Source organism: Panthera uncia (genome assembly GCF_023721935.1).
Source record: "Panthera uncia isolate 11264 chromosome C1 unlocalized genomic scaffold, Puncia_PCG_1.0 HiC_scaffold_4, whole genome shotgun sequence".
NCBI lineage: Eukaryota > Metazoa > Chordata > Mammalia > Carnivora > Felidae > Panthera > Panthera uncia.
The window spans coordinates 97,631,733-97,658,816 of NW_026057585.1; the positions used below are offsets into that span (position 1 = coordinate 97,631,733).

Genomic DNA, 27,084 nt, shown 5'->3' on the forward strand with positions numbered 1-27,084 from the left:
GTAAGGACTGCTTGACGGCACGGCTTTGTTTTGTTTTTGTTTCTTGAGAAAGAGAGCCAGGGAGAGAGAGACAGAGACAGAATCCCAAGCAGGCTCTGCCCTGACAGAACGGGGGTCTGAACTCACGAACCATGAGATCATGACCTGAGCCGAGATCAAGACTGGGACACTCAAGGGACTGAGCCACCCGGGCGCCCCTCGGTCACACGGTTTTATTTAAGGAGACAGTGTTTGTCAAGTGCCTGGCACTGAGCAGGCTTCTAAGGCTGTTAATAGACGCTGGTCCCTTTCCACCCAAAGAGCACTGCTAAAAAGTGCACGATCACATATTCTGCATTTGGGAAGGAAGACTTACTTACCCCTCTTCCAAAACCTTGACCACACCCTAACTATCCCAGCCAGCCATCTTGAAGATGAACTAGGTCATAAAGAAGATTTAGCATCCCCCCCCCCGAAAAAAAAGAATGAAAGAAAAGGAAAAAGCAAATCATCTCAATGCAACTTCATCACTATAGTTGAAAACAGGTTAAAATACCTGCCCTGCCCTACTCATAGCATCATCTTGGCATATGGAACACAAGTCTGAGTAGTGTACGGACGGAATGTAATGTAAATAATGAAGGCTTGGAATGTAGGTTCCTGAAGGGAATGAACTTAGTCATGGATCTATGCTCTATGGAGTAGAGAAAACTCTCTGTTTTCCAGAGACTGTATTCTCACACATTTCCATTTGGTTAAGATATAAAACTCTGCCTTACCTGATTTCCTAATTCAGCCTGAAAGATCACTGTCTTACCTGTTTTCACCCTGAGATGTATGTTTGCATTTTCAGCAATATAAATGTATTACTTTCTATACTTTCTAACATTCAAATGAATGTCCCCTATCATATCTGTGACAAGAGTTTCCACCAAGAGAGTAACAATACAAGGCAAAAATTCTGGAAATGTCTTGGGACATTGTTCACTTAATCCCAGAATTAAGGAAATGGATTAACAACAACAACAACAAAGAAACTTAAGATTTTTTTTTCCCCAAAAAAACTTTGTTCCAGCTTCCACTGAGAGTATATTAACAGCTACCGAACGGTTCCTCTGCGTTCAGGCCACCTAACTGTCGAATATAACTTTATGTTGATTTAATATTAGTAAATTTAAGTTTTCACATTTATTTCAATATTCTTTTGAACCTGAAAAATGCTTTTCTGATCTCCTCCCACCATGATTACATTTGTTCCTCTGTGGCCACAAAAAAGTTACAACTTCCTCAAGAAGTGGGTAAAGTGAAGTACCACCGTTCAGATTATACGGTGCTTCATTTGTTTGAAAACAATTTCTGGGTGAAATCTCCAGTATGACGATTCAGAGAACGTCACAAAAAAAATAATTTCGGGAAGCAAAGGACTACTAAAAACATAAACGCTTTGCCTTCAGAGACATTACCCGTTAACACTGATGTTAAAGAAAGGGGACACGGGAGGGGTGGTGAAAATTACCTAAAACAGAGTGCCTCTAAGGGACCTCTTGAGAGTTACCACCCCAAGGAAGGAAACTGTTCGATATTCTTCTAATTTTAGTTACGATTGCATTCCTGACGTATTTGAGAAAATAAGAGTCAGTAACACAGAATGAGCCATCCTGACTTTCCAAACAGCCAAGGAGCATGACCCACAAAATTATTTGTTTTCGTTCCTAGCTGACACTTGAACTCACCTCTTGCATGCTGCATCCCTGGAGAACTGTAGTCCCTAACTAAATATATTGACTACGCTAGCTGAAACTAAAGCATGTATGCTTTAGAGCACAGCCAACCTGATGGATCGCTACTTTCACTGTAGGAAAGTGTTATATGAACGAGTGAAAGAAACGCGGAGGTATGCTGAAGAGAGGGAGGCCAGCAGGGATCCTGAAGGGGAAGCTCCCAATTTGTAAAAAGGAAGGGATAGAAGTCAGTAGGATCACAGAAAATTCCTGGTACCCCAATTGCCGCCGTTTTTAGGACAACCTTATTAAATGATCTCTAAAACATCAAGAAAGGGATCTGTAAGACTCCTTCCAGAAATGATAATGGGAGTTTAAAAGTCATTTCCTTCCATTTGCTTCCTGCACAGAACACAAGTTAGAAAGGGCCAAAAACTGGAGAAAGGCAGAATGAAAGAGAAGTATGCCAGAGGTCACTAGTACCTGTTAAATTGCAGAATTTAACTGGAATTCACTGAGCTTGTTAGATGTATATTTTGTTAAATACCAAAGAATCTGTCTGTAGGCCACCCCCAAACACAGACGTCTGTTTAATCAACTTATGCAATGCAACAGCCACACGTACCTGGGATTTCAAATACTGCCTTTAAAAACACACACCCAGACGTTCTAATTCCACCCAAAATTATTTTCTTAAATCTCTGCAGTGAGGCGCGCGTGCACGCACACATTAACTTGATGTAAATGTAGCCTTTCTTGCCTAAACACCCCGAGGAAAAGAATAAACGCCTCAATGTGCTCTCCTCTTCTTTCAGACCCTAAAAGCCTCGAAAAGAAGCAAATGGAGTTCAGAATGAAGAAAGAGAGCAAGATAATACAGGAGAACACAACCAGAGACCCACTCAGGGACCCGTTTTATTCTTGGAAAATGTCATCTCCATTCCTTCCCCAAGCCCAAAGGCCAGGCACCACTGGCGCAATACCTTCCTTGTCCAAAGCGCCAAAGAGTTGCCAACTAATCTCCCAAGGTGTCCTCCAACCTCCTCACCTCATCAGCGCTCAGCTCCTCCATCGCTTTTCTCTTAATGGTGAAAGGCGTTAGGGAGAGATCCTTCTGTTCTTGTGACCAGGGCGGGAGGAGAGTGGAAGGTGTCTATCGGGCTGTCTGGTCCCCCGAATGGGGGAGGTTTCAGAATTGCATAGTCAGAGGTTAAAAAATAAGAACACGAGAGGCACTGAACCGCCCTGGCGTCGGTCACTCCAATCGCCCCAGAGCCTCCTACAGCCGCCTGTGCCCCGAGGAGCCTCCTTTGGCCGCCACTGCTGCTGCTACAGGGTTATCTTAAGGCGCCACTATTGCCCTCTGCTTCCCAGGTTACCCGGACCAGGGACTCGGGTCTCCAGCTCGTCTCGTGCCCTGAGCCTGCTGTGTCTTCGCGGTGGTGGCACGGCAGGTGTGCTTCCTCCAGCAGATCCTGCTCTCCTTCCTACCCTTTGCCCCCGGCGGGAACTGTTGGACTGCAGAACGGATGCCCCGAGGTAAGGCGACCCCAGAGCCGCCGAGGCAGAGCCCAGCACTGAAGAGGGAAGCCCCTCCCCTCCCAAAGCAGGCCGGCCACGCCCCGCCTCCACGCCGGAGCCCGGGCAGGGGGGAGGGGGAGGACGGGACTCGCGATGCTCTGGACGGAAGAGTAAATCCTCCTACCCCTCCACCCCTACTCTTACCCCCTCGCCCCACCAAGTATTATTCATCAAAACAACAGGGCGGCCATCTTTGAAAGGGATCACGTGACCCCCGCCAGGGAGGCGGGGCTTCTGGCCCCAGGACGAGGCAGCCAATGGGCCGCGGGCGTCGCGCCGCCGATTTCCTCTCGCCGGCGTCTCCTCCCGCTCCCGCCCCACCCCCTCCCCCCGCAGCCGTCCCGGAGGGGGAGGGGCGAGTGGGGGCTGAGGGCGGGCGGCGCGCGGGGGGCGGGGCGGGGCGGTGCCATGGCGACGGCGCGGGGGTGGCCGGCGCGGCGGGCGGGTCCAGGTAGGCTCCCCGGAGGCCCGGGCTGGCGGGAAGCTGGGCGTGGAGGGGACGGGGGGGGCCTGCGCCGCGACCCCGCCGCGCTGCCGTTGTTCCCAGGCGATTGCTGTTTCGCGGCTCGGCGATGCAGACCACGTAAAGGACGACGGAAAACGTCTCCCTGCTGGCGCCGGTTCTGTAACGTATTGAGCGCTCACGTTCTGAAAAAAACCTTTGGACCCTCTTCTACCTCCGCCGAGAAAGCCCATCTGGAAGGAAACTCTAAAGTACAACTTCTATTTATTTGGCTTTTAGAGAGTTTCTGCTTTGGTTTGTTTTTGGGGTTTTTTTTAGCATGTTCCAAAGTGACGGTAAAATTTGAGAGTATAAATGATAGACCCAGAAAATTTCAAAGTGCTTGCACAGACGTGAGAAAAGCTTTTGCTGTCAAAGAAAAGAAATCATCCTTACTTGCACAAGAATACCATTTTTTAATCGAGATATGCAATTATTAAAATCCTATTCGTTTTAGATGTACAACATAAGGTTTTGTGGGTTGGGGGGGCTGTGTTGTAAGTTTTTATTTAAGCTACGGTTAGTTCAGGAGCGCCTGGGTGGCTCGGTTGGTTGAGCCTCTGACTTGATTGCGGCTCAGGTCATGATCCCAAGGTTGTGGGATCGAGCCCCATGTCGGCCGTGGATCCTGCTTAGGATTCCCTCTCTCCCCCTGCCCTTCTCCCCAGCTCATTCTCTTTCTCTCTCAAAACAAAAGGATTCCAGTTAGTTCACATACAGTGTAATATTAGTTTCAGGTGCACAATCTAGTGATTCAGCACATGCATATAACACCCAGGGCTCATGATACAAAGTACATTCCTTGATTCCCATCACCTATTTCACCTACCCTCCACCCACCTGCCCTCTGGTAACTATCAGTTTGTTCTCCAGTTAAGAGTCAGCTTCTTGGTTTGCCTTCCTGTCTCTCTTTTTTTTTTTTTCCTTCTCTTTGCCCATTTGTTTTGTTTCTTAAATTCCAAATATGCTTGAAATCATACAGTATTTGTCTTTCTCTAACCCACTTATTTCATTTAACATAATACTCTATACCTCCATCCATGTCCTTACAAATGGCAAGGTTCCATTCTTTTTCATGGCTGAGTAATATTCCATTCCATTCCTCTTCTTTATCCATTCGTCATTCCATGGACACGGGCTATTTCCGTAATTTGACCATTGTCTATAATGCTGCTATGAACTTGACATTTCCCTTTGAGTTAATATTTTTGTATTCTTTGCGTAAATACCCAGTAGCGCAATTGCTGGATCAGAGGCTAGTTCTGTTTTTAACTTTTTGAGGAACCCCCCCATTCTTTTTTCCACACCGCCTGCTCCAGGTAGCATTCCCGCGAACAGTGCAAGAGGGTTACAATATAATGATTTGATATATGTATATTTTGCAAAATAATTACCAAGATAGTTAACATCTGTCACCACACATATAGTTACAGTATTTTTCTTGTGATGAGAACTTTTTTTTTTAATTTTTTTTTTTTTAACGTTTATTTATTTTTGAGACAGAGAGACAGAGCATGAACAGGGGAGGGGCAGAGAGAGAGGGAGACACAGAATCAGAAGCAGGCTCCAGGCTCCGAGCCATCAGCCCAGAGCCCGACGCGGGGCCGGAACTCACGGACCGCGAGATCGTGACCCGACCTGAAGTCGGACGCTCAACCAACTGAGCCGCCCAGGCGCCCCATAGAACTTTTAAGAATTATTGTCTTTGTTGGGGCACCTGAGCGGCTCAGTCGGTTAAGTGTCCAACTTCGTCTCGGGTTGCGATCTCACGGCTCGTGAGTTCGAGCCCCACGTCAGGCTCTGTACTGACAGCTCAGAGCCTGGAGCCTGCTGAAGATTCTGTGTCTCCCTTTCTCTCTGCCCCTCCCCTGCTCACATTCTGTCTGTCTGTCTGTCTGTCTCTCTCAAAAATAAATAAACATTAAAAAAAATTGTTTTTAAAGAATTATTGTCGGGGCGCCTGAGTGGCTCAGTTGGTTGAGCGTCTGACTTCAGCTCAGGTCATGATCTCGCGGTTTGTGGGTTCGAGCCCTACGTCGGGCTCTGTGCTGACAGATCAGAGCCTGGAGTCTGCTTTGGATTCTATGTCTCCCTCTCTCTATGCCCCTTCCCACTTGCGCTCTGTCTGTGTGTCTCTCTCTCTCTCAAAAATAAATAAACATTAAAAAAAAAATTTTTTTTTAAATTATTGTCTTAGCAATTTTCTTTTTCAATGTTTATTTTATTTATTTATTTTGAGAGAGGAGGGGAGGGGCAGAGAAAGAGGGAGACAGAGAATCCCAAGCAGGCTATGCACTGTCAGCACCGAGCCCGATGCAGGGCTTGATCCTACCAAATGTGAGTCTGACACTTAACCAACTGAGCCATCCAGGCACCCCAGCAATTCTCAATACAATATATAATGCAGTATTTTATACATATGTATGGCAAATCTATAATACAGTATTGTTAACTGTAGTCCCATGCTGTACATTAAATCCCCAGGACTTACAACTGGGAGTTTGTACCTTTTGACCGCCTGACCCATTTCGCTCACCCCTACCCCACTCTGTCAATCACCGATCTGTTCTCTGAAGTATACAAATATTTTGTAATGTAGAAATCTAAACTGAGCATTCAATGTAGCAGTATCATAAAATTCTAGATTCTGCCACATCCCGAAGAATATACTTTGTTGGATGGTTTACTAAACCATAATCTTAAAGATTGTATTCTAGAATTAGAAGAATTTCAATTTTTCCCCCTTTGGTACTTGCTTAGAATAGTAAGCCGACAGCTAGATATGCAAGGAATTTGTGAGTAAAATGAGACCACTACTGGCTTTGCAAATTATCTGCTCTCCAGGAAAGGAATTCCGGGTAAGCCAGAATTTGGACTCCCGGTGACATTGATGTTAATATATTCACTTCTCCTTATTTTCAACATCCTTATTGTGATATAATTCACACACCATACAATTCACTCATTTAAAGTATGCAGAGGTCAGTGTATTCTCAGTTGTACGACCATCACTAATTCCAGAACAATTTCATCACCCCAAAAAGAAACCACATACCTATGAGCAGGTCACTTCCCACTCTCCCCTCTCCTCCCTGGGGGCAACCCAGTAACCTGCCTTCTGTCTCTGAATTTTCCTGTTCTGGACACATCAATGGAATCCTACATTATGTGGCCTTATGTGTCTAGTTGCTTTCTTTTTAAAAAAAAAATTGTTTCTAATGTTTATTTATTTATTTTGAGACAGAGTACAAGTGGGGGAAGGGCAGAGAGAGAGAGAGGGAGACACAGAATCCGAAACAGGCTCCAGGCTCTGAGCTGTCAGCACAGAGCCTGATGTGGGGCTTGAACCCACAAACTGTGAGACCACGACCTGAGCCGAAGTCAGACGCTTAACTGACTGAGCCAGCCAGGCACCCCTAGTGTTTATTTATTTTGAGAAAAAGAGAGACAGAGTGTGAGCAGAGGAGGAGCAGAGAGAGAAGGAGACACAGAATCCCAAGCAGGCTCCAGGCTCTGAAGCTCTGAACTGTGAGCACAGAGCCCAACATGGGGCTTGAACTCACAAACAGCAAGGTCATGACCTGAGCCGAAGTTGGATACTTAACCAATTGAACCACTGAGGCACCCCCTTTTTTTTTAATGTTTACTTATTTTGAGAGAGAGAGTACACAAGTGGGGGGAGAGGGGCAGAGGGAGAGAGGGAGGGAGGGAGGGAGGGAGGGAGAGAGAGAGAGAGAGAGAGAGAGAGAGAGAATCTGAAGCAGGCTCCACACTGTCGGTGCAGAGCCAGACCCAGGGCTGGATCCCATGAACCGTGAGATCATGACCTGAGCCAAAATCAAGAGTTGGATGCTTAACCAACTGAGCCACCCAGGCACCCTCTTATCATTTTCTTAGTAACCTCTTTTCTCTAGACACTTTATTGTAAGAATACAGTTTATGATACACATAACACGCAAAATATATATTTATCAACATTTATATTATCAGGAAGGCTTCTGATTGGGTAGGCTATTAATAGTCTAGTTTTTGAGGAGTTAAAAGTTATACATGAAATTAAAATTTTTTTATGTTTATTTATTTTTGAGGGGGGGGTGCAAAGAGAATGGGGGGCAGAGGGTCTCAAGCGGGCTCCACGCTGACAGCAGAGAAGCCCTATGTGGGGCTGGAACTCACAAACCACATGGATGCTTAACCGACTTAGCCCCCCCCGGTGCCCCAAAAGTTGTACATGAAATTTAGACCTGGGGTGGGGGGGTTGGTACCCCCAAACCACTCTGTTGTTCCAGAGTCCACTGTAATACCATCACTTTGGGGATGTTCAGTCCATGACAATAGTCATATATTGTAAGAAATATCCCTCCCATTTTATGATGGGAGAACAAAATTTTCAGGGTTAAATGGCCTGCCCCAAGTCAAACAAGAAAATGATCAGGAACCTTGCTTCCCCTGAGTCCTATCCCTGTCACACAAATATCTCCGTGAGTTACAAGGACACGATATCAACGTTTTTACCATTTCCAAGGGAACTCTACTCCCTTTCTTTTTCTTCAACTCTACGATACTTTGTGTCAATACAATGTAATTTTGTAAAATCACGAAAATTAGAGATGAAGTCCCTTTGGTCACATACTACTGTACTCCCAGGTGTTTTCCAGGGAGTACATTTTCCAGTTTTTAGTGCTTTTTACATTTGTGTTTTACCCCAAGTGCTAGAGTCCTTCCACTTCCCTTAGGAGAAGCTTTCCCACTATAGCATAAAAGCGTCTCAGACGTGTTCATGATACTTCGCTCATATTTGTCGTTTTGTTCAGTCACTGCCATTTGCTCATTACTTCAGCCCCTTTGGACCGTGGAAAATAATGTCTTCTGCTCTTGGGAGCTACCAAGCATCAGGGCCCAAGACAAATCAGTTCTACGTGGAAATGAGCAAAAGTACTTTTTTTTTTTAATTTTTCCTTTGATGTTTACTTTTGAAAGAGAGACAGAGAGAGATCACGAGTGGGGGAGGAACAGAGAGGGAGACACAGAATCCGAAGCAGGCTCCAGGCTCTGAGCTGTCAGCACAGAGCCTCACGTGGGGCTCGAACTCACGAACCACAAGATCATGACCTGAGCCAAAGTCAGGAGCTCAGCTGACTGAGCCACCCAGGCGCCCCAAAAGTACTTTTTAATCCTAGTGACAGATAAAGGAGGAGACCATAGGACAAACTGAAACACGAAACTGAAAATAAAGGTACACCATGGGCAGATTTTGTGATTTTATAAAGGGAGAGGAATTGTGTGGGGGCTTTATTTTTATTTTTTCCAGAACCCTTTTAGGAATAGCTTTTATTCAAGTACCAGCACATAGAGAGTTCACTGGATCCAAACATGCCTTCTTAATGATCTACAAAGCTCCATCTTCTCCTAGGTGATCTCCCTTGGGATCTATAAGTATATTCTGTTTTCCCTACTGCCATCGACCCCTTCCCCTGGACTCTGGATTCCCTCCCCTCCCACCTTCTAAAGGACTTTGGTCCAGGATTTATTCCCTTTCTTTTGCACCATCATATTTCTCCCTCCCTGCTGGACACATCATCTGGTGTAGGAAGACAAACTTAAAAAACCTCTACCCTAGGGGCGCCTGGGTGGCTCAGTCAGTTAAGCGTCTGACTTCGGCTCAGGTCATGATCTCGCGGTTCACAAGTTTGAGCCCCGCATCGGGCTCTGTGCTGACAGCTCAGAGCCTGGTGCCTGCCTCGGATTCTGTGTCTCCGTCTCTCTTTGCCTCTCTCCCTCTCTCTCTCTCTCTCTCAAAAATAAACAAACATTAAAAAAAAGAAGCAGAAAACCCTTCAGGATGAAGTTTTTTTTTTAATTTTTTTTTCAACATTTATTTATTTTTGAGACAGAGAGAGACAGAGCATGAATGGAGGAGGGTCAGAGAGAGAGGGAGACACAGAATCGGAAGCAGGCTCCAGGCTCTGAGCCGTCAGCCCAGAGCCCGACGCGGGGCTCGAACTCACGGACCGCGAGATCATGACCTGAGTTGAAGTCGGATGCTTAACCGACTGAGCCACCCAGGTGCCCTGGGGATGAAGCTCTAAAAAAACCCCTACCTTGACCCTATATCTCCTTCGAACAATGCCTTCTTTCTAGGCTTCCTTGACCGCAAAACATCCCAAAAGAGATACCTTTTATTATTTCCATGCCCTCCCTTACTCCTATACCATTCTGAGAAAATTCTCTTGTCAGAGTCACCAATCACCTCCATTAGGCCCAGATCAGTTCCATTTCTGTGTCCCAACACCTGCTGGCCTTCTCAGCAGCAGCCAGCACAATTGGGCACTTGGGAAACACTGTCCCTTATATTGGCTTCCATGAGGCCCCACACTCTGGTTTTCCACCAGAAGCTCTTTCTCGGGTTCATTTGCTGCCTCGTCACCCAACCTTTAAATATTGCAAAGGGGCGCCTGGCTGGCTCAGTCGGTAGAGCATGAAACTCTTGATCTTGAAGTTTTAAGTTCAAGCCCCACATTGGATATAGAGATTACTTAAAATCTTTTTTTAAAAAGGCATAAAGATAGACAGATAGATAGATAGATAGATAGATAGATAGATAGATATCGTAGAGCCACAGGGCACCAGGTTGAACCCTCTCCTCCCTGTTGATACTCCTTCCCTAAGTCTCCAGTCCATGGCTCTATTTTTTTTTTTTTAAGTTTTATTTATTTATTTTGAGAGAGAGCATGAGCAGGGGAGGAGCAGAGAGGTAGAGAGAGACAGAACCCCAACCAGCCTCTGCACTGTTGGTACAGAGCCCTACGCAGGCAGGGCTCAAACCCATGAACCGTGAGATCATGACCTGAGCCAAAATCAAGAGTCAGATGCTTAACTGACTGAGCCACCCAGGCAGCCCTCGGGCCCATGGCTCTAGAGAGCATGTACATATGCTGATTGCCAAGTATGCATTTGTAGTCAAAATCTCTTCCCTGAATTCCACTTACACGTCCAGCTGCCTCGGTGATATTTGTATTGGGCCGTGTAATAGATACTTCGCCGCCACACATCTGCCCCCTCCCCTGCCCCCAGAGCGAATGTCCTCATTAGCCGTCCAGTGGCCGAAGCCCAAAGCCTTGGCATCATCCTTGATCTCTTCTTCCCTTCACACAGTCTGCCAACCAGTTATAGCCGGGCGTACTCCACATGTTCATGAGCTCGCCATTTTCTTCTTTCCAACTCCCCTGCAGTCCTTGAATCCAAGCCACCATCGTCTCCCGTGGGGCTATTTCACTGGTCCCATTTCACTCCTGTCCCTTTTCAATCTACACTGCAGAAAACAGGCAGTGAGACCTTCTTAAAACACAGATCATGTCATTTACCCATTCAGAAACCCCCTCAGTGATTCCCATTGTCCATTGAATAAAATGGCAAGATCCCTATCATGACTTGTAAGATCCTAAGGCATTTGGCCACCTCGGATTCTCTTGCCTCATCTTATACCACACGCCCTTTCTCCTGTGCTTCAGCCTTCACTCTTCAATAAGACAAACTCTTGGGGCGCCTGGGTGGCTCAGTCAGTTAAGTGTCTGACTTCAGCTCAGGTCAGGATCTCATGGTTCATGGGTTCAAGCCCCACATTGGGCTTCCCATTGACAGTGCAGTGCCTGCCTGGGATGCTCTCTCTGCCCCCTCCCCCGCTTGCGTGCGCTCTGTCTCTCTCTCTCTTAAATAAACTTAAAAAAAAAACTGATTTAAAAAAAAAAAAAAAGGCCTCTCTCCTAGAGGCCTTCGTACTTGGCATCTCATTTACCTGAAAAACTCTTCCCCCAGCTTTTTGCGAGGCTGGTTCCTTCTCATCCTTCAGATCTTAGCTCAAATGTCACGTCTTCATCCGTGCATTAATTCATTTAACAAATATTTATTGAGCCCTTTGCATTTTAGGCCCTGTTCTAGGCACTGAGCATACAATACGTGTGGTCCTCGGAGAGGCAGACACCTGGAGTGAGAGATTGAGGTAGGGAAGCACATGTGGAGGATGAGGGGTAAAAGAGAAGGTGAGGGGTGCTTTCAGACTGACTACAGGTCAGCCACTGTGGAAAGGGGAGGGGGACGGAAGCAGCATTGAGGAGAAAGAGTCTCACTCTGCAGAGCAGTTCTAAGGAAGGTTTCGGCCAAGTTGCCCAATGGAAAAATCCCACCTCCTGCAGGAACGGGCCTGAATTAGCATTGCACCCCGCAGGTGGGACGGGCCCTGGGGAAGCCCGGCCTCTCACAAACACTGTGGCGGATCCAGAGGGCCACAGCTGGAGTCCTGTGTCCACCTCCTGCCCCTCAGCAGGGAATCTGAGTCCTCCCGCTGCCACGGCCCGCTGGCAGGACACGCTCGTCCTCCTCCTTCTGTGTCCAGGGATGGAGAATTTGAATGCCACTTCCCGCCACATGCTGCCGGCTCAACTCACTCTTCTCCAGGGCAGGAGGAAGAAGTTAGCTGCTTGCCGGCTTTGGGGTAGGAGCTGCAAATACTAGACTCCGTGCTTTGATCTGACGGTACTGTTTGCCTGCCTTCGGGAAGCGGAAATTCTGGTCCTCTCCCAGCTGTGGTAAGCAAACTGGGGCAGACCCTGTCCCTCTGGGCAAGGCTTTGGTCGGTTGTCCAAATGTGCCACTGCCTCATCTAGCATGAGTGTTTCCTGTTTGGGGGTCAAGTTTTAGCTCGTTTTGTTAATAATAAAGGTGACTTTTAGAAATTTCCACTCTTGCATCTCCTAGGTTCCTATTCCTCAACAGGTTCCAAATAGAGAACCTCCACCCCCACCCTGGAAAGTCCCGTCACCACCCTGAACAAGGTAGACAAGGTCCGAATACTCATGTGGCTTCTGTGCACATAAGTCACCTTGCTTTCTCTGTCATTCTTTTACTATATCCCGTTTAGTTCTTTCGTGGCACTTCATCAAAATCGGAAATATTTTCATTTGCCTGTTTATTTGTTTATCGCCTTCCCTCCCCCCCCACTATCTCCCACCAAGAGGATGTAAACCCTTCGAGGTCAGAGACCTGGCCCACCTTGTGTTTTGCTAAAATCCCAGTATCTAGAAAAGTACATGACTATTCAACACGTATTTATTGAGCACTGACTAGATACAGAGATGTAACGGCATAAAAAACAAAACAATTCCTGCCCCTGTGGAGCTTATATGCTGGGGGGGTGGGGGGAGCGGAAATAAAATAAGTAAATAGATTGTATAGTATATTAAAAGGAGACAAATGCTATAGATTAAAACAGATCCAGGAAGGGGAATAATGCTGAGATTAGTGTTTCCATTTTAAGTAGGGTGGTCAGAGAAGACCTGGGCAAGAAACATCTGAAGAAGGACTTGAAGGGAGTGAAGAAGGGAGCCAAGGGGGTATCTGTGGGAGAGCATTCAGAGCAGAGGTAACAGAAGGCCCTGAGTCAGGAACAGGCCTGGCAGGGCCAGTGTGGCCAAAGCAGAATGAGTGTTAGAGCAAGTAGGAGGTGACGTCTGTGGCTCTTTAAGACGGGAGCTGCTGGAAAGTTTTGAACAGAGAAGTGACCTGATCCCCTTACGTTTTAAAAGGATCACTCTGCTAGGTGGAAAACAGACCTGAGGGGAGCAAGAGGAGGGGCATAGAGACCAGTTAGGCAAGAGGTGCAATGATCCAGGCAAGAGGAATGGTCCAGGTGAAAGGAAGGCTTGGGGCTCAAACCAAGGACCTGGGACTCAAACCAAGATGGCAGCAATGAAGGTAGGGAGAAGTGGTTGGATTCTGGATCTATGGTGAAGGAAGAGCCAACAGAATTTGGGAGAGGATGTGAGAATGGATAAGAAGTGGGAGGTCAAGATGACTCCAACTATTAGTAGCGACCATTCATTGAGATGGTGAGGAGTATGGGTGGAGTAGAAGGGAGGAGAAGATAATGGGTTCAGTTTGGGACATGTTAAACCTAGGATACGCATGAGACTGTGAAGTAAGGTTGTCAAGTAGACAGCGGGGTCTAATAGGCCTGGAATTTGGGAGACAGGTCTACACTACAGACGTCTGTTGAGCGTCTTTAGTGCACAGATGAAATTTAGTCATGAGATGGGATGAAATCACTCCACGGGTGATTACAGCAAGAGAGGAGGTCTCTGGACTGAGCTGGGGGAACTCCAACATTAAGAAGCAAGGAGTGGACAGGGTGCCTGGGCGGCTCAGTGGGTTAAGCGTTGGGCTTTGGCTCATGTCGTCTCACAGTTCCTGAGTTCGAGCCCCGCATCAGGCTCTATGGGGACAGCTCAGAGCCTGGAGCCTGCTTCGGATTCTGTGTCTCCCTTTTTCTCTGCCACCCCCCCTCCCGCCCCACCGCATTCTGTCTCTCATTCTCTCTCTCTCTCTCAAAAATAAATAAACATTAAAAAGAAGAAAAAAGAAAAAATGTGAGGGGGGCAACTAGCTGGCTCGGTTGGTGGAGCATGTGACTCTTGATGTCAGCGTTGTGAGTTCAAAACCCAGGTTGGAGTCTACTTATAAGCAGACAGACAAACAAACAAGGATAGACAACTCTCTCAAGAAGTTTTGTGACGAAAGAGAGCCAAGAAATGGGACATCCGCTGGAGCAAGAAGTGGGTCAAAGTATTTTGTGTCTAAGATTGGGAGGGTGGGGCGCCTGGGTGGCGCAGTTGGCTGAGCGTCCGACTTCAGCTCAGGTCATGATCTCATGGTTTGCGAGTTCGAGCCCCGCGTCTGGCTCTGCACCGACAGCTCAGAGCCTGAAGCCTGTTTGGGGCGCCCGGGTGGCTCAGTTGGTTGAGCATCCGACTTGGGCTCAGGTCATGGTCTCACTGTCTGTGAGTTCAAGCCCCGCGTCAGGCTCTGTGCTGACAGCCCAGAGTCTGGAGCCTGCTTCGGGTTCTGTGTCTCCCTCTCTCTCTGTCCTTCACCGGCTCATGCTCTGTCCCTCTGTCTGTCTCTCAGAAATAAATAAACGTTAAAAAAAATAATAAGAAGATTGGGAGGAAATAATAGCATATCTTGTATGTTCATGAGAATTATTCACAGAGAGGGGAAAATTTGAAGAGTTAGGAGAAAGTGGAGAGAAAACAGGAGCACTGTTAGATTCTGTGCACCAGTGGGGTCGTCTTTGAATCCTTTACCTCCTAAGAAGTAAGCGTGTCCTCACGTAAGAGGATATTTCCGCTTGGAAGGAACATCATAACAATTTATTTCTTACGCAAAAACAATAGTTTATTTCTTATGCAAAGCCTGTAAGGCCTCCATCTTGTTTGCCATTGCTGCTGACTTGATGTTAGCAATTTTCTAGATGTTCAGCTTTCTTCTTGCATAAAATGCTGCAGCAGACCTGCCAAGGAGTGACCACTGCTTTATGAGGCCTTGTTGGTAGCGGTAGGTCATTTGGGGCTATGATCACAGGTCATGCGTTGTGATTGACTTAACGCCTCTAAAAGTTAACTCTGTTAAGTCTGCCTTTTCCGATACTCAGCTGGGCTAAGGATTCAGAATTTCTCTTGCTAGGAGTCGGGTCTCATTTCCATGGGATTACACAGCCTAATGTCTGGGGTTGTTTGATACACTCAGCAGACGTGGTTGCCAAAGCCAGGAAGGAAAAAAAAAAAGAAAAGAAAACAATGCTGCTGACTCAGTCTCTCATCTATGCTCGCATCCAGTAACCACATGCTGGGCGAAGCATTGTGCAAGACACAAAGACTCACTGGTGAATCAAGAAACCCTAGGTGTTACCCTACTCATAAGATGCTTACAGTCAAGGAGAGAGAGAAAATACAGACAGAAGTGTAAGTCACAGTCGAACGTGTTAAGTGCCATAAAAGAAATTAAGGAAAGCGCTGAAAGAGTCCAACAACAACAACAACAACAACAACAAAAAAGAAAGAGAGAGATTATTACTTCTGGTTTGGATGATGGAGCTCTGATTTACTGAAATAGGCAAGGATTCTGAAGGAAATTTACCCACAGCCCTCCTTACAATGATCTCAGCTTTCCCCCATATTTTAAAACATAACGATTCACTTTTATTTTTTTTAAAGATTTTACTTTATTTTTGTTTTCATTTTCTTAACATTTTTATTTATTTTTGACAGACAGAGAGACAGAGTGTGAGCAGGGGAGGGGCAGAGAGAGAGAGGGAGACACAGAATCCCAAGCAGGCTCCAGGCTCCGAGCTGTCAGCACAGAGCCTGATGCGGGGCTCAAACTCACAGAGCTGTGAGATCATGACCTGAGCTGAAGTCAGACGCTCAACTGACTGAGCCACCCAGGCACCCCTAAAGATTTTATTTTTAAGTAATCTCTACACCCAACGTGGGGCTTGAACTTACAACCCCGAGATCAAGAGTTACATCTCTCCTGACTAAGCCAACCATGTGGCCTGCGATTCATTTTTATAATCCCCTGAAAAACAGGAACATTTTGACCCCACTTTCATTTTGCAGCCAAATGGACAGATGCTACCTCTTTTTGATAACATTTTTCCATTAATGTTATGTTTAAAATTTAATATCAGAAGAGTTTTGTTTAATTTTTAAAAGCTAACAAGTGGTTGCATTTTAATAAAAATAAGATTTACTGTGTTTAAAAAAAAATTTTTTTTAACGTTGATTTCTTTTTGAGAGACCGAGAAAAAGCAGGGGAGGGGGAGGAGCAGAGGGAGAGGGAGACCCAGAATCCGAAGCAGGATCCAGGCTCTGAGCTGTCAGCACAGAGACCAACGCGGGGCTCGAACCCACCAACCGTGAGATCATGACTGAGCTGACATCGGATGCTTAACTGAGCCACCCAGGTGCCCCTAGATTTAATGTGTTTTTAATCAGGTGGACCACTCACCAACTCAATATTTGTATTTCCTCATTAAGTGATAAGAAAAGTGTTATCTGAAGGAAACTCTATATTGGCTATATTTTCATAAGTCACCTGCCTTTCTCTCTTCGCTTAGAAAAGATTGATAAATGTGTCAACTGGCATAAGAAAGGGACATGGTGGAAGGTCACCACCTTACCTGGGAGGAAATCAGTCACATCAAATTCCAGGAACTTGAGGAGAGGAAAGAGGTTCGTATTATCACAAAATAAAAAATACTAATTGTGCCTCTTTCCCCTCTTTCTTCTTTCTTAATGTTTCTAGCAGCTTCCAGTGTCACTTGGCTGACATCACAGCCGACCCGAGAGAGGCAGGAAGAAGTTGTACTTCTACTGAAGGTAGAAAATCATCTAAAAAGCTATAATTTGTTTTGTTTCGGGAGGTTATAAGTTTGATGTGAGTAAAGGGCAAAGAGAACATGTTCCTTCCTCCCCCAGCTTCCAGCAGTGTGTGTGTGTGTGTGTGTGTGTGTGTGTGTGTGTGTGTGCGTGTGTGCATGTGTGTAAGAGGAATTGGAGAGGTAATCAAACTGTTTAGAAGGTATGTCAACCATGTAAATTGTAAAACATAAGGCACGTTTCTATTTTTATGCAACCACATAAAAATTACAAGTTTTTATCAATGTTTTATATAGAGAGGGAGATATATAAATACTTACAAACCTATGTTATTTGAACATGATTTCCATTGGTATATTTAGTGCCTGTTTTCTTATATCTCTAGCTGGCATATATTTTTTACCTTTTTTAAAACTTTGAGTATGGTTGACCTTGACACGTATTTAAGATGAGATTCCACGGGCACCTGGGTGGCTCAGTCGGTTAAGCGGCCGACTTCGGCTCAGGTCATGATCTTGCAGTCCGTGAGTTCGAGCCCCGCGTCGGGCTCTGTGCTGACAGCTCAGAGCCTGGAGCCTGTTTCAGATTGTGTGTCTCCCTGTCTCTCTGCCCCTCCCCTGTTCATGCTCTGTCTCTCTCTGTCTCAAAAATAAACAAAACATTAAAAGAAAATTAAAAAAAAAAAAGAAAGAAAGCGAGAGAGATAGAGTGCAAGCAGGGGAGGAACAGAGAGAGAGGGAGACACAGAATCCAAAGCAGGCTCCAGGCCCTGAGCTGTCAGCATGGAGCCCGATGCAGGGCTCAAACTCACGAACTGCAAGATCATGACCTGAGCCTAAGTCAGATGCCCAACTGACTGAGCCACCCAGGCACCCCTGAGCCATTTTATTCTTGATGAACATATATTTCCAGATTTTGGCAGTTATAAACAATGCTGTTATGGATATTTTCAGTTTTGTACCCTGGCACACCTGAGCACATGCATTCTCCTTTCTTTCTTTCTTTCTTTCTTTCTTTCTTTCTTTCTTTCTTCCTGGATTTCTAAAGCTTGTTGAATAGCAATGAAACATTTTTTTTTTGAAATTAACATTAATGAAAGAATAATGTTCTTTTTTTTTTTAATTTTTTTTTAACATTTATTTATTTTTGAGACAGAGAGAGACAGAGCATGAACGGGGGAGGGGCAGAGAGAGAGGAAGACACAGAATCGGAAGCAGGCTCCAGGCTCTGAGCCATCAGCCCAGAGCCCGACGTGGGGCTCGAACTCACAGACCGCGAGATCGTGACCCGACCTGAAGTCGGACGCTTAACCGACTGAGCCACCCAGGCGCCCCAAGTAATGTTCTTCTTTATCTACAAAAGCTCCTAGAACATTAAATCCTAGTCACCCCCACCTAATACAAAACATTATGATAAAGCAGAACCAGCCATTTGCAATTCCTAGCTTTTTCCCATCTTGGAGCAAGCAAAGCAAGATTGCCTTTTTTCTTTTTTCTTTTTTTTTAATTGCGAGAGCATGCACACCCATGCAAGCAGGGGAGGGGCACGGGGAGAGAGAGAAAGAATCCCAAGAAGGCTCCACCCTCGGCATGGAGCCCAATGCAGGGCTCGATCCCACGACCCTAGGATCGTGAACTGAGCTGAAATCGAGAGCCGACGCTTAACTGACTGAGCCATCCAGGCGCCCCAAGGTTGCCTTTCTTGCCGACTAATCCTCATCTGTACCTATGTATATATCTGTATATGTTTTTTAAAGTTTCTTTTTTATGATAACTCACGTTTGAATCTTTAAACAAGTGTCTATGCAGGAGGAAGGTGGGTGGAGCACTGACAACGCTTGTCTGGCCGTAGCCACGGGAACAAAGGCAGAGTTCAGACTGGGCCTCTGAGGGCAAGGCTCCCGACCCAGGCCAACCCCCCCTGCGTGGAGGTCTGAGTTGTCAAAGATGACACTGTTTTGGTAACGAGCTCCTGGGCAGACTCCCGACCTATTTCCAGTGACTGCGTGGCTTCATTCAGGCTGCTAGCCACTGTGGTGGAGAGGAAGACGCTGGAGGGAACATTCTGTCTTTCAAGAGAGTTCCTGGTTTCCAGGCTGAGCATCACTGTGCCCCCATGCTGTTCCCTTTGGGGCTTCTTGGCAAAATGCAAATCCGCCTCCTCATCCCTTTTCTGGCAGCAGCGCCTCCCCCAGGGTGAAGATTTCAACCTTGCCCTCGGAGTCGGGCTCTCTCCCCTCTGGAGCTGGACTTTGAACTCCTTTCCAAACGCCAGGAAAAGGACTCTGCCTGGACCGAAAGTCCTTTCCAGCAAATGTGCCTCCAGGTGAAGCACCAAGGGTTTCAGAAAGCGCTTAAACCTGCACCAGGACTGGTACTGTGCGGAGTGCAGAAGGAACCACTTTCTGGAATGGGAGCACTTCCTGCTGGCTCCTGGGCTGTTCGAGCTGTGCAGGGTGCCCTCGCTCGGACCCGGCGTCCCTCCTTCCTTTGACTTGAAAATAGCCGTCTCTTCATTATAATGCAATTATTTCTTTTCCCAGCAATTTCGAATATTTTTCTCAGTTCATTTACATTCATGGGCTTGAATGGAAAGCTCAAGTGATATATTTCATACCTGGACTTACCTATGTTTTGTTGGTTCAATCTAGTGATGCCATCCTGCGTCATTCAGGGCGCAGGGAAATGGGAGCAGCTTACACAGGAGGAGAGAGGTACCATAGCGCGACGCTAAGTAAGGCGGTCTCTAAAATCATGGGGGTTTCAAGCAATTTGCCAGCAAATCAAGCTTCCGCAACCTTCAGTTTTTCAGTCTGTGAAGTTTAGATAATAATAACACTTACCTTACAGTGTTACTGTAAGGCGTGTCCTCAAGGACTCCTTACGACGCGAGTAACGAAGTCCAGCCCAAGCTGTGTTAGATACTCGAAGGCTTTTACTGACCCGCCTGACTTGAAGAAAGAGTGGGAGGCAGGGAATGAGGGGAGAATGAAGTGCCTTCCTACCATCCATAAATAAAAATCTTACACTCCGAATGGGTCAGTTGTGCCCTTGTTACCTAAACTCTGAACCAGTCACTACGGGTGTGGGAAATGCCAACCACGACCAAAGCTGTCCTGGCCCCCCTCTCAGACCCAGGTGTGGCCAGTCCCATTCTAAGCCCCCGGCCGGGACAAAATGGGACAAGGGCAGAATGGATGGTAGAGAGGCAACCATAATGTCCACTGCACCAGATTCATGAGTAACTGAGCACAGGGCTCAGTCTGGGGCTTGGGACTCAGCAGTCTGTCAACGCTCGTCGTGTACGTGCCTCCGGCACCATAATCTGCCCTGCCATCCTCAATATTAAGATAAGCACTCTTTGGGGCACCTCAGTGGCTCAGTTGGTTGAACGTCCCGACCGACATCAGCTCAGGTCATGATCTCACAGTTCCCAAGTTCGAGTCCCGTGTCGGGCTCTGTGCTGACAGCTCAGAGCCTGGGGCCTGTTTCCGATTCTGTGTCTCCCTCTCTCTGACCCTCCCCCCGCTCATGCTCTGTCTCTCTCTGTCTCAAAAATAAATAAACGTTAAAAAAAAATTAAATAAAAAAATTTTTTCAAAAAAAAAAAGATAAGCGCTTTTCAAAGGGGTGAGATAAATCTATACCTCCTCATGGGAAAAAAAAAAAAAAAGTTATCCTTTAATTTCATGACTAGTGATTCTTATATTCACAGAAAATGCTTTCGTAGCAGGAATTGAACTGGGTACCTGTTATTTTCAACCTCAGCCAAAAGCTTGTTTGTTGTACTGATTAGAAGACTATTTTGCAAAGGGCCCAAAATGCTGCACCCCAAAGATGTAATTAAATGCCGATGGGCACACGGAGTAAATATCGAAAGTAAACCTGTCATCTGTGGAGAACTAAAGACCTTTCAAATGAATGGAGGGTAAGAAAATTAGGGGAAATAGTATCCTACAAAAGATCTCAGGGGAAATAAAGTAGGGATTCTTGTCCTGGGCAGAAACAAAGTGAATATAAAAAGCATCCATTATTCACTGTCTGAGACTCCAAACAAAGAGGTTATAAAATAACAATAATCAGCAACCAAACTGGAGTGAAATTTCTGGAGTGATGGATGTTCTCTGGAATGTGAGGGTATGTGGGGATGGTTGCACAACTGCATAAATTTACTAAAAATTATCAAACTGTACGCTTATAATGGGTGAATTTTATGGTGTGTAAATTATAACTCAGTAAAGCTGTTAACATTTTTAAGAACACAAGAGTCACACTCCAAGAAATTACATTTTTATTACAAGCAAAATTGAAGTGCTGTTTTTCCTCCTTCTACCCATCTTCTCTTCCTTTGTTCTTGTTTGTTTCTTCCTTTGTTGCTGTTTTTTTGTTTTGTTTTTGTTTTTTCCATTTAAGCGAATTCAGAAGGGATAGGTAATGGAGACGCCTGCTAGGAGACATTCCTTTGCTAAGGATGAGCCTTTCCAGCTGTCTGAAGGGCCAACATCTGGTAGTGATTTTGTGGAAAGATCTTTGATCAGTGCTCCTTGGAGCCAGAACATGAGAGATCTAGACAGAGTCAAAGTCTCTGAAACTTCTTTTTTTTTTTTTTTAAGTATTTATTCATTTATTTTGAGAGAGAGAGACCATGAGTTGGGAAGGGGCAGAGAGAGAGGAGAGAGACTCCCAAGCAGGATCCAAGCCACCCACGCAGACCTGCATGCTTGAACCCATGAACCGTGAGATCATGACCTGAGCTGAAATCAGGAAAGAGTTGGATGCTCAATTGACTGAGCCCCCCCAGGCACACACACACACACCCCTTTTTTAAATCTGTGAAGCTTCTTTACAAACAGCAGAAACACTGAGCTTGTACATTTCTGAACTAGGGCTATTTGGTAGGAGGGGCTTTTTTTTTTTTTTTAACCTCAGCTTTATTGAGGTATAACGGACATACCTACTAATGGCCTTAATCGTGTTACTGATTTGGCCCACATGGTTGGCAGATCAAAACCAGAATCTGGCACATCTTTACCTGGAGGCCATGCCGTAGCCTGGGAGATGGGGCAAAATTGCCTTGTGAAGCCTTGAGAAAGAACATATAACTCACAGTATCCAAAGGTGGGGAGTTGCGTTTTCGGCTTCCTTGTGGTCAGGTACTTTCCTCACCTTGCCCCTATAGTCAGAGGCCAACACCTCTGAATTTGGGAGCGGCGACCTAGAATAAGGGTTTATATGCAAGAAGACCTTTGTAGAAAGCTTTGGAATATGCAAAGTGTAACTCAGTAGAAACATTAAATGTCCCTGAGTTCCCAACAACAAGCACACATGAGCACACAGTAGGCACACTGTATATTGAAGGAATGAAGAAATGAAGGATTGAAAAGTTTTCTCAGGGTGCCTGGCTGGCTCCGTCAGTAGGGCCCGTGGCACTTGACCTCAGGGTGGTGAGTTTGAGCCCCATGTTGGGCACGGAGCCCAACAACAAATGAAGGAAGGAAAGAAGAAAGAAAAAGAAAGAAAGAAAGAAAGAAAGAAAGAAAGAAAGAAAGAAGAAAGAAGTTTTCTCTATAGAAATCATTTCTAGGGCACCCGGGTGGCTCAGTCAGTTAAGTGCCCGACTTCAGTCCAGGTCATGATCTCCTGGTTCATGAGTTCAAGCCCCATGTGGCACTCTGTGCTAACAGCACAGAGCCTGCTTGGGATTCTCTCTCTTCATCTCTCTCTGCCCCTCCCCCACTCCCGTGTGCACACTCTGTCTCTCTCTCTCTCTCAAAATAAACTTTAAAAAAACGTCTTCCTGGTGTTCTAGTGGCCAAAATAGCAGAAGAAAAAGGAGAAACATACGTGAGGAATAAAGGTACAACATTTTAGGGGCGCCTGGGTGTCTCAGTTAAGCATCTGACTTCGGCTCCGGTCACGATCTCACAGTCCATGAGTTCGAGCCCCGTGTTGGGCTCTGTGCTGACAGCTCTGAGCCTGGAGCCTGCTTGGGATTCTGTGTCTCACTCTGTCTCTCTCTCTGCCCCTCCCCTGCTCATGCTCTGTCTCTCTCTGTCTCAAAAATAAATAAAAACATTTAAAAAAAAAAAAAAGGTACAACATTTTATAAAGCAGTAGGGTTGACCCAAGGTGAAATGATTCATCACGAGGAACATACTAAGTATGTTCTGAATAAGATTCCGAATATACACTCTACACTCTGGAGCCAGGTCATCCAATTTCAGATTGACTTCCCCATTTTACGAACGGTGACCTTGAGCATGTTACTTCATGTAAGACAATCTGTGTCTCTCTTTGGGTTCCCGGACCCAATCCTGATGTAGGAGGGGGTGTTCCCACACGCACAGCCCCCAGCAATTCTGACACCAGTCTGAGAATTCAAGTCCATTCTGACACCATCCACCAGAGATAGCATCAGATCCCACAGGTTACGGGCTCAGTCCTTCAACACTGCCCCCCGCACCTTTGCCGCAACACTCCAGATGCCGATTGCAAGCCCTAGGCTGTTACCTGTGCCTCTGGCCCAACCAGCTACAGATAGGAAGTTCCACTGACCTCCTCTTTAAGTGCCTTTAATTTGCCAGAGCAGCTCCCAGAACTCAGGGAAACATGTTTATCAGTTTATGAAAGGATATCGTAAAGGACATGAATCAGCAGCCAAATGAGGAGATGCACAGGGTGAGGTCTGGGGGAAGGGCACAGAGCTTCCCTGCCCTCTCCAGGAGGACCATTCCCTCTACTCTCCGTGTGTTCAACCCAGAAGCTCTCCAAAGCCGGTCCTTTGGGGTTGTTATGGAAGCTCTCTTGCAAAGTCAGGATTGACTGATTGGCTGATTCAACCTCTAGTCTCTCTCTCCTTCCTGGAGGTGGAGAGTGGGGCTGAAATTTCCAACCCTCCTATCACATGGTTGGTCACCCCGGTACCCAGCCTCTCACCTTGGGTGAGGTCCAAACGTCACCTTCCTTAATGCAACAAAAGACATTTATCCCACTCGACACTCAGGAAATTTCAAGGGTTTGGAGAGGTGTGAGCCAGGATCTGTAAATGAAGACCAAATATATATAAGAAAACTATTTTGGGGGCACCTGGGTGACTTAGTCCACTGACAGCGTGACTCTTGATTTCAGCTCAGGTCATGATCTCAGGGTTGGGTTCATGAGATCAAGCCCCACGTCAGGCTCCGTGCTAAGCATGGAACCTGTTTGGATTCTCTCTCCCCCTCTCTCTCTGCCCCTCCCATGCTCATGCTTTTTTTACTCTCTCTCAAAATAAATAAATTAAAAAAAAAAAAAACTATTTTGGTCATCTGTATGACCAGATATATATTTCTTACAAATCACAATACTGCAGGGTCAAAATTTCCTCATCTATAAAATGGGAGTAAGAATAGTTCTTTCATTCATTCATTCATTTCTTTCATTCATTTCATATGTTGTGAAAACTAAGTGTGCTGACCTCTGTAAAGTACTTAGAAATTGGCTTGACCCCTACATGGGAAGCATTATATAAGTGTTTTATTATTATTATTGTTATTATTGCCTATTTTTTCAACCTTTCTTTTAGTGAATAGCACTTTTCAGCCTTTCTCTGTACATCATACCCTTCTCCATTCAGACCCATTGGTAGTGAACTACCAAAGGTATGTGTACTTAGCTGAGATGCTCACTTTTTCTTTCCTTTTTTTTTTTTTTTTGAGATGTTCGTACTTTTGAATGTGAATTATGCCTGCCCCTTCTCCAGTCTTGTGGATTCCTAGTGTCTACAGTGGAAAGATCTGAGACTCTACATCAAAGGACATTAATACCGCCCACCAATATGAGGACATGAAACCAATCACCAGTCCAGAAGACGTTTAGTACAGAGGTTCAAGCCTATGGTTCTACTCTCGGCTCTGTCCCTACCCAACCTTGTGACCCTCCTAGGAAATCACTTACCCTCTCTGTAACTCAGTGTCCCTCATCTGCAAAATAGAGATACCACTTACCACGAACACTGGGTTTTGAGTCTCTTCCCATTGGCAGAGGATGATTGCTTAAACCCAAAGAGTGGAAGCCCGGCTTAAAGGATTTTGTTTGTTTGGTCGTATTTGGATTCCTGTATTGAGAACATACAAGTATTTTTATCATAATCATTATCCTTATCAATATCTAGGTAATATAAATTGAGGCAAAGAAGCCAGGAAAAATGAGAATCAGTTCTTGCCTATTTTTCACAATTTATATTCAATAATGCTTAGGAATTCCCAGGTGCTTCTCTCTAACTGCACTGTGTTTAGTTTTTAGGACAGCTTCTGTGCAAAAGAAAAGCACACCTCGACTGGCTTCAACAAAAAATGGATTTTATTGATTTACATCACCACAAAGTCCAGAAGTAGACTTTGAGGTCAGCTTTGTTCAGGAGGCCGAACAGCAGACTCAGGTTTCTTCTTGGTTCTCTCTCTCTCTGCTTTCTGCATTATCTGCTTCCTCTTCTGGCTGGCTTCGTTCAGGGTGTTCAGGTGGTTCTGAGGATGGGGCATATTTCCTCACCCAAGCCTTGCAAGGAAGACTGATCATCTTGTCCCATCATTCCCAGCTAGAATCCTGAAACTCACTCAGATTAGATCGCCTTGGACCACGTGCAGGGACAACAACGAAAAGCACTATGTGATTTAGTCTCTGTCACCTGTCACACATTTCACAGCTGGAGCTTGGGTAGAGTGAACTTCAGTAGCACCAAACAGATACCTTCCTAGCAAAAGAAAGTCCCATCATCCCCCTCAGTAGTTTCTGAGACAGCTTTTTCTGAGAAATAAGTGGCTAAATAAATACTAGGTTGCTATTTTAATTTTTTTAATGTTTATTTATTTTTGAGAGACAGAGCATGAGTGGGGGAGGGGCAGAGAGAGAGAGAGGGAGACACAGAATCCGAAGCAGGCTCCAGGCTCTGAGCTGTCAGCACAGAGCCTGACGCGGGGCTTGAACTCATGAACCTCGAGATCATGACCTGAGCTGAAGTCGGACGCTTCACCGACTGAGCCACCCGGGCACCCCAATGATGTATTATGTTTCATATCCAGTGGCATATTTTATGCAAATTAACACAAATTTAAATCTTTTCATTCATTTCTTGTCCTTAATTGGATTATCAATTCAAGAACAGTTTCATTACACTTATTCAAAATGAATTGTCATAATGAATTACTGCTTTTGGTAGGACTTAAAAAATATTTTTTTTGGTTATAATTCACTTCTTAAGGTCAAAATAATTTCTATTGAATTCATCATTCTTTTTTCACGGCTTTGGTTGCATATTCTCTAAACCTAGTGAGCCTCTTTGAATGTCTGCTGAATCGAGTTCGGCCTAAGCAATTGGGACACAACGCTTCTAATAGTTAACTGCGGTAAAACACCATGAGGGTAGCCTCTCGCATTTTAAAGCGACAGAGATCCTTCACATATTTATTCCATTTCTTCCTCGTTTTACTGAATGGTTCTGATGCAGGCTGGCTGGGTCCAAGGACCCAGAGGAGGATCCTGTGGGAGCAGCCAAGAGAGTCCTCGGTTTTGCACAGGAGAGAAACCAAACACGAGCCAAGAGGAAGGGACAGCAGAGTTTATTAAAGATAAACAGAGAGCGCAGATATGGACAGAGCATCCGAGAGACTCAGAAAGAAAAAGACGGAGTCTCGTCTTTGCTTGGGATCCAGGGTTTCTATTGAGGATTGCGGTGCGGTGACGTGTCTTCTCAGGCATCCAGAAACAAAGACAAGTTTTAGGTACTTGCCCAAAGTCACGTGTGCCCTGAATCCAGGGGTCTTAGTGAGTCAGTGGTCTGGAAAGTGTTCGTGACAAGGCTGCCCGGTCAGTCTCCAGATGTTATCTATTGTGCTGTAAGACTCTAAAGAAATTGTTAAATTCTTGACTTTTACAAGGCGTGTGTAAGGTGGGGGTTAAGTCTGAGCAAGAAAAGAAGTAGGAAAAGAAGTGAAAAAAGCAGTTTTTCACGGGGTCCCTCTATTTTCCCTGTCTCCGTTCCAAAACGTCTTTCCAGAATGAGCTTAAAGCAGTGAGATATAAAAATACATATTTGGTCTTTATCGCTGGCC

General features: G+C 45.6%; 1 protein-coding gene and 1 long non-coding RNA gene across 3 annotated transcripts in view; one reads left to right on the plus strand and one right to left on the minus strand.

Annotated features, from left to right (window-relative positions):
• The window catches only part of UBE4B (ubiquitination factor E4B), a 120,310-nt gene extending 116,834 nt beyond the window's left edge, over positions 1–3,476 (minus strand). The window contains exon 1 of one of the 2 annotated variants that reach the window (XM_049618150.1): positions 2,749–3,476. In XM_049618150.1, coding sequence (XP_049474107.1) covers positions 2,749–2,772 — 24 coding nt within the window. In that variant the 5' untranslated portion in view covers positions 2,773–3,476. The remainder of the gene's footprint in view (positions 1–2,748) is intronic. The other variant, XM_049618147.1, reaches the window with a different exon arrangement.
• Positions 3,477–3,588: 112 nt separating this feature from the next.
• On the plus strand, positions 3,589–24,987 carry LOC125913137 (uncharacterized). Its single transcript, XR_007454932.1, has 4 exons — positions 3,589–3,995; positions 16,924–16,997; positions 20,712–20,924; positions 24,694–24,987. It is a non-coding gene; the product is annotated as an uncharacterized LOC125913137 (long non-coding RNA).
• Positions 24,988–27,084: the final 2,097 nt, after the last annotated feature.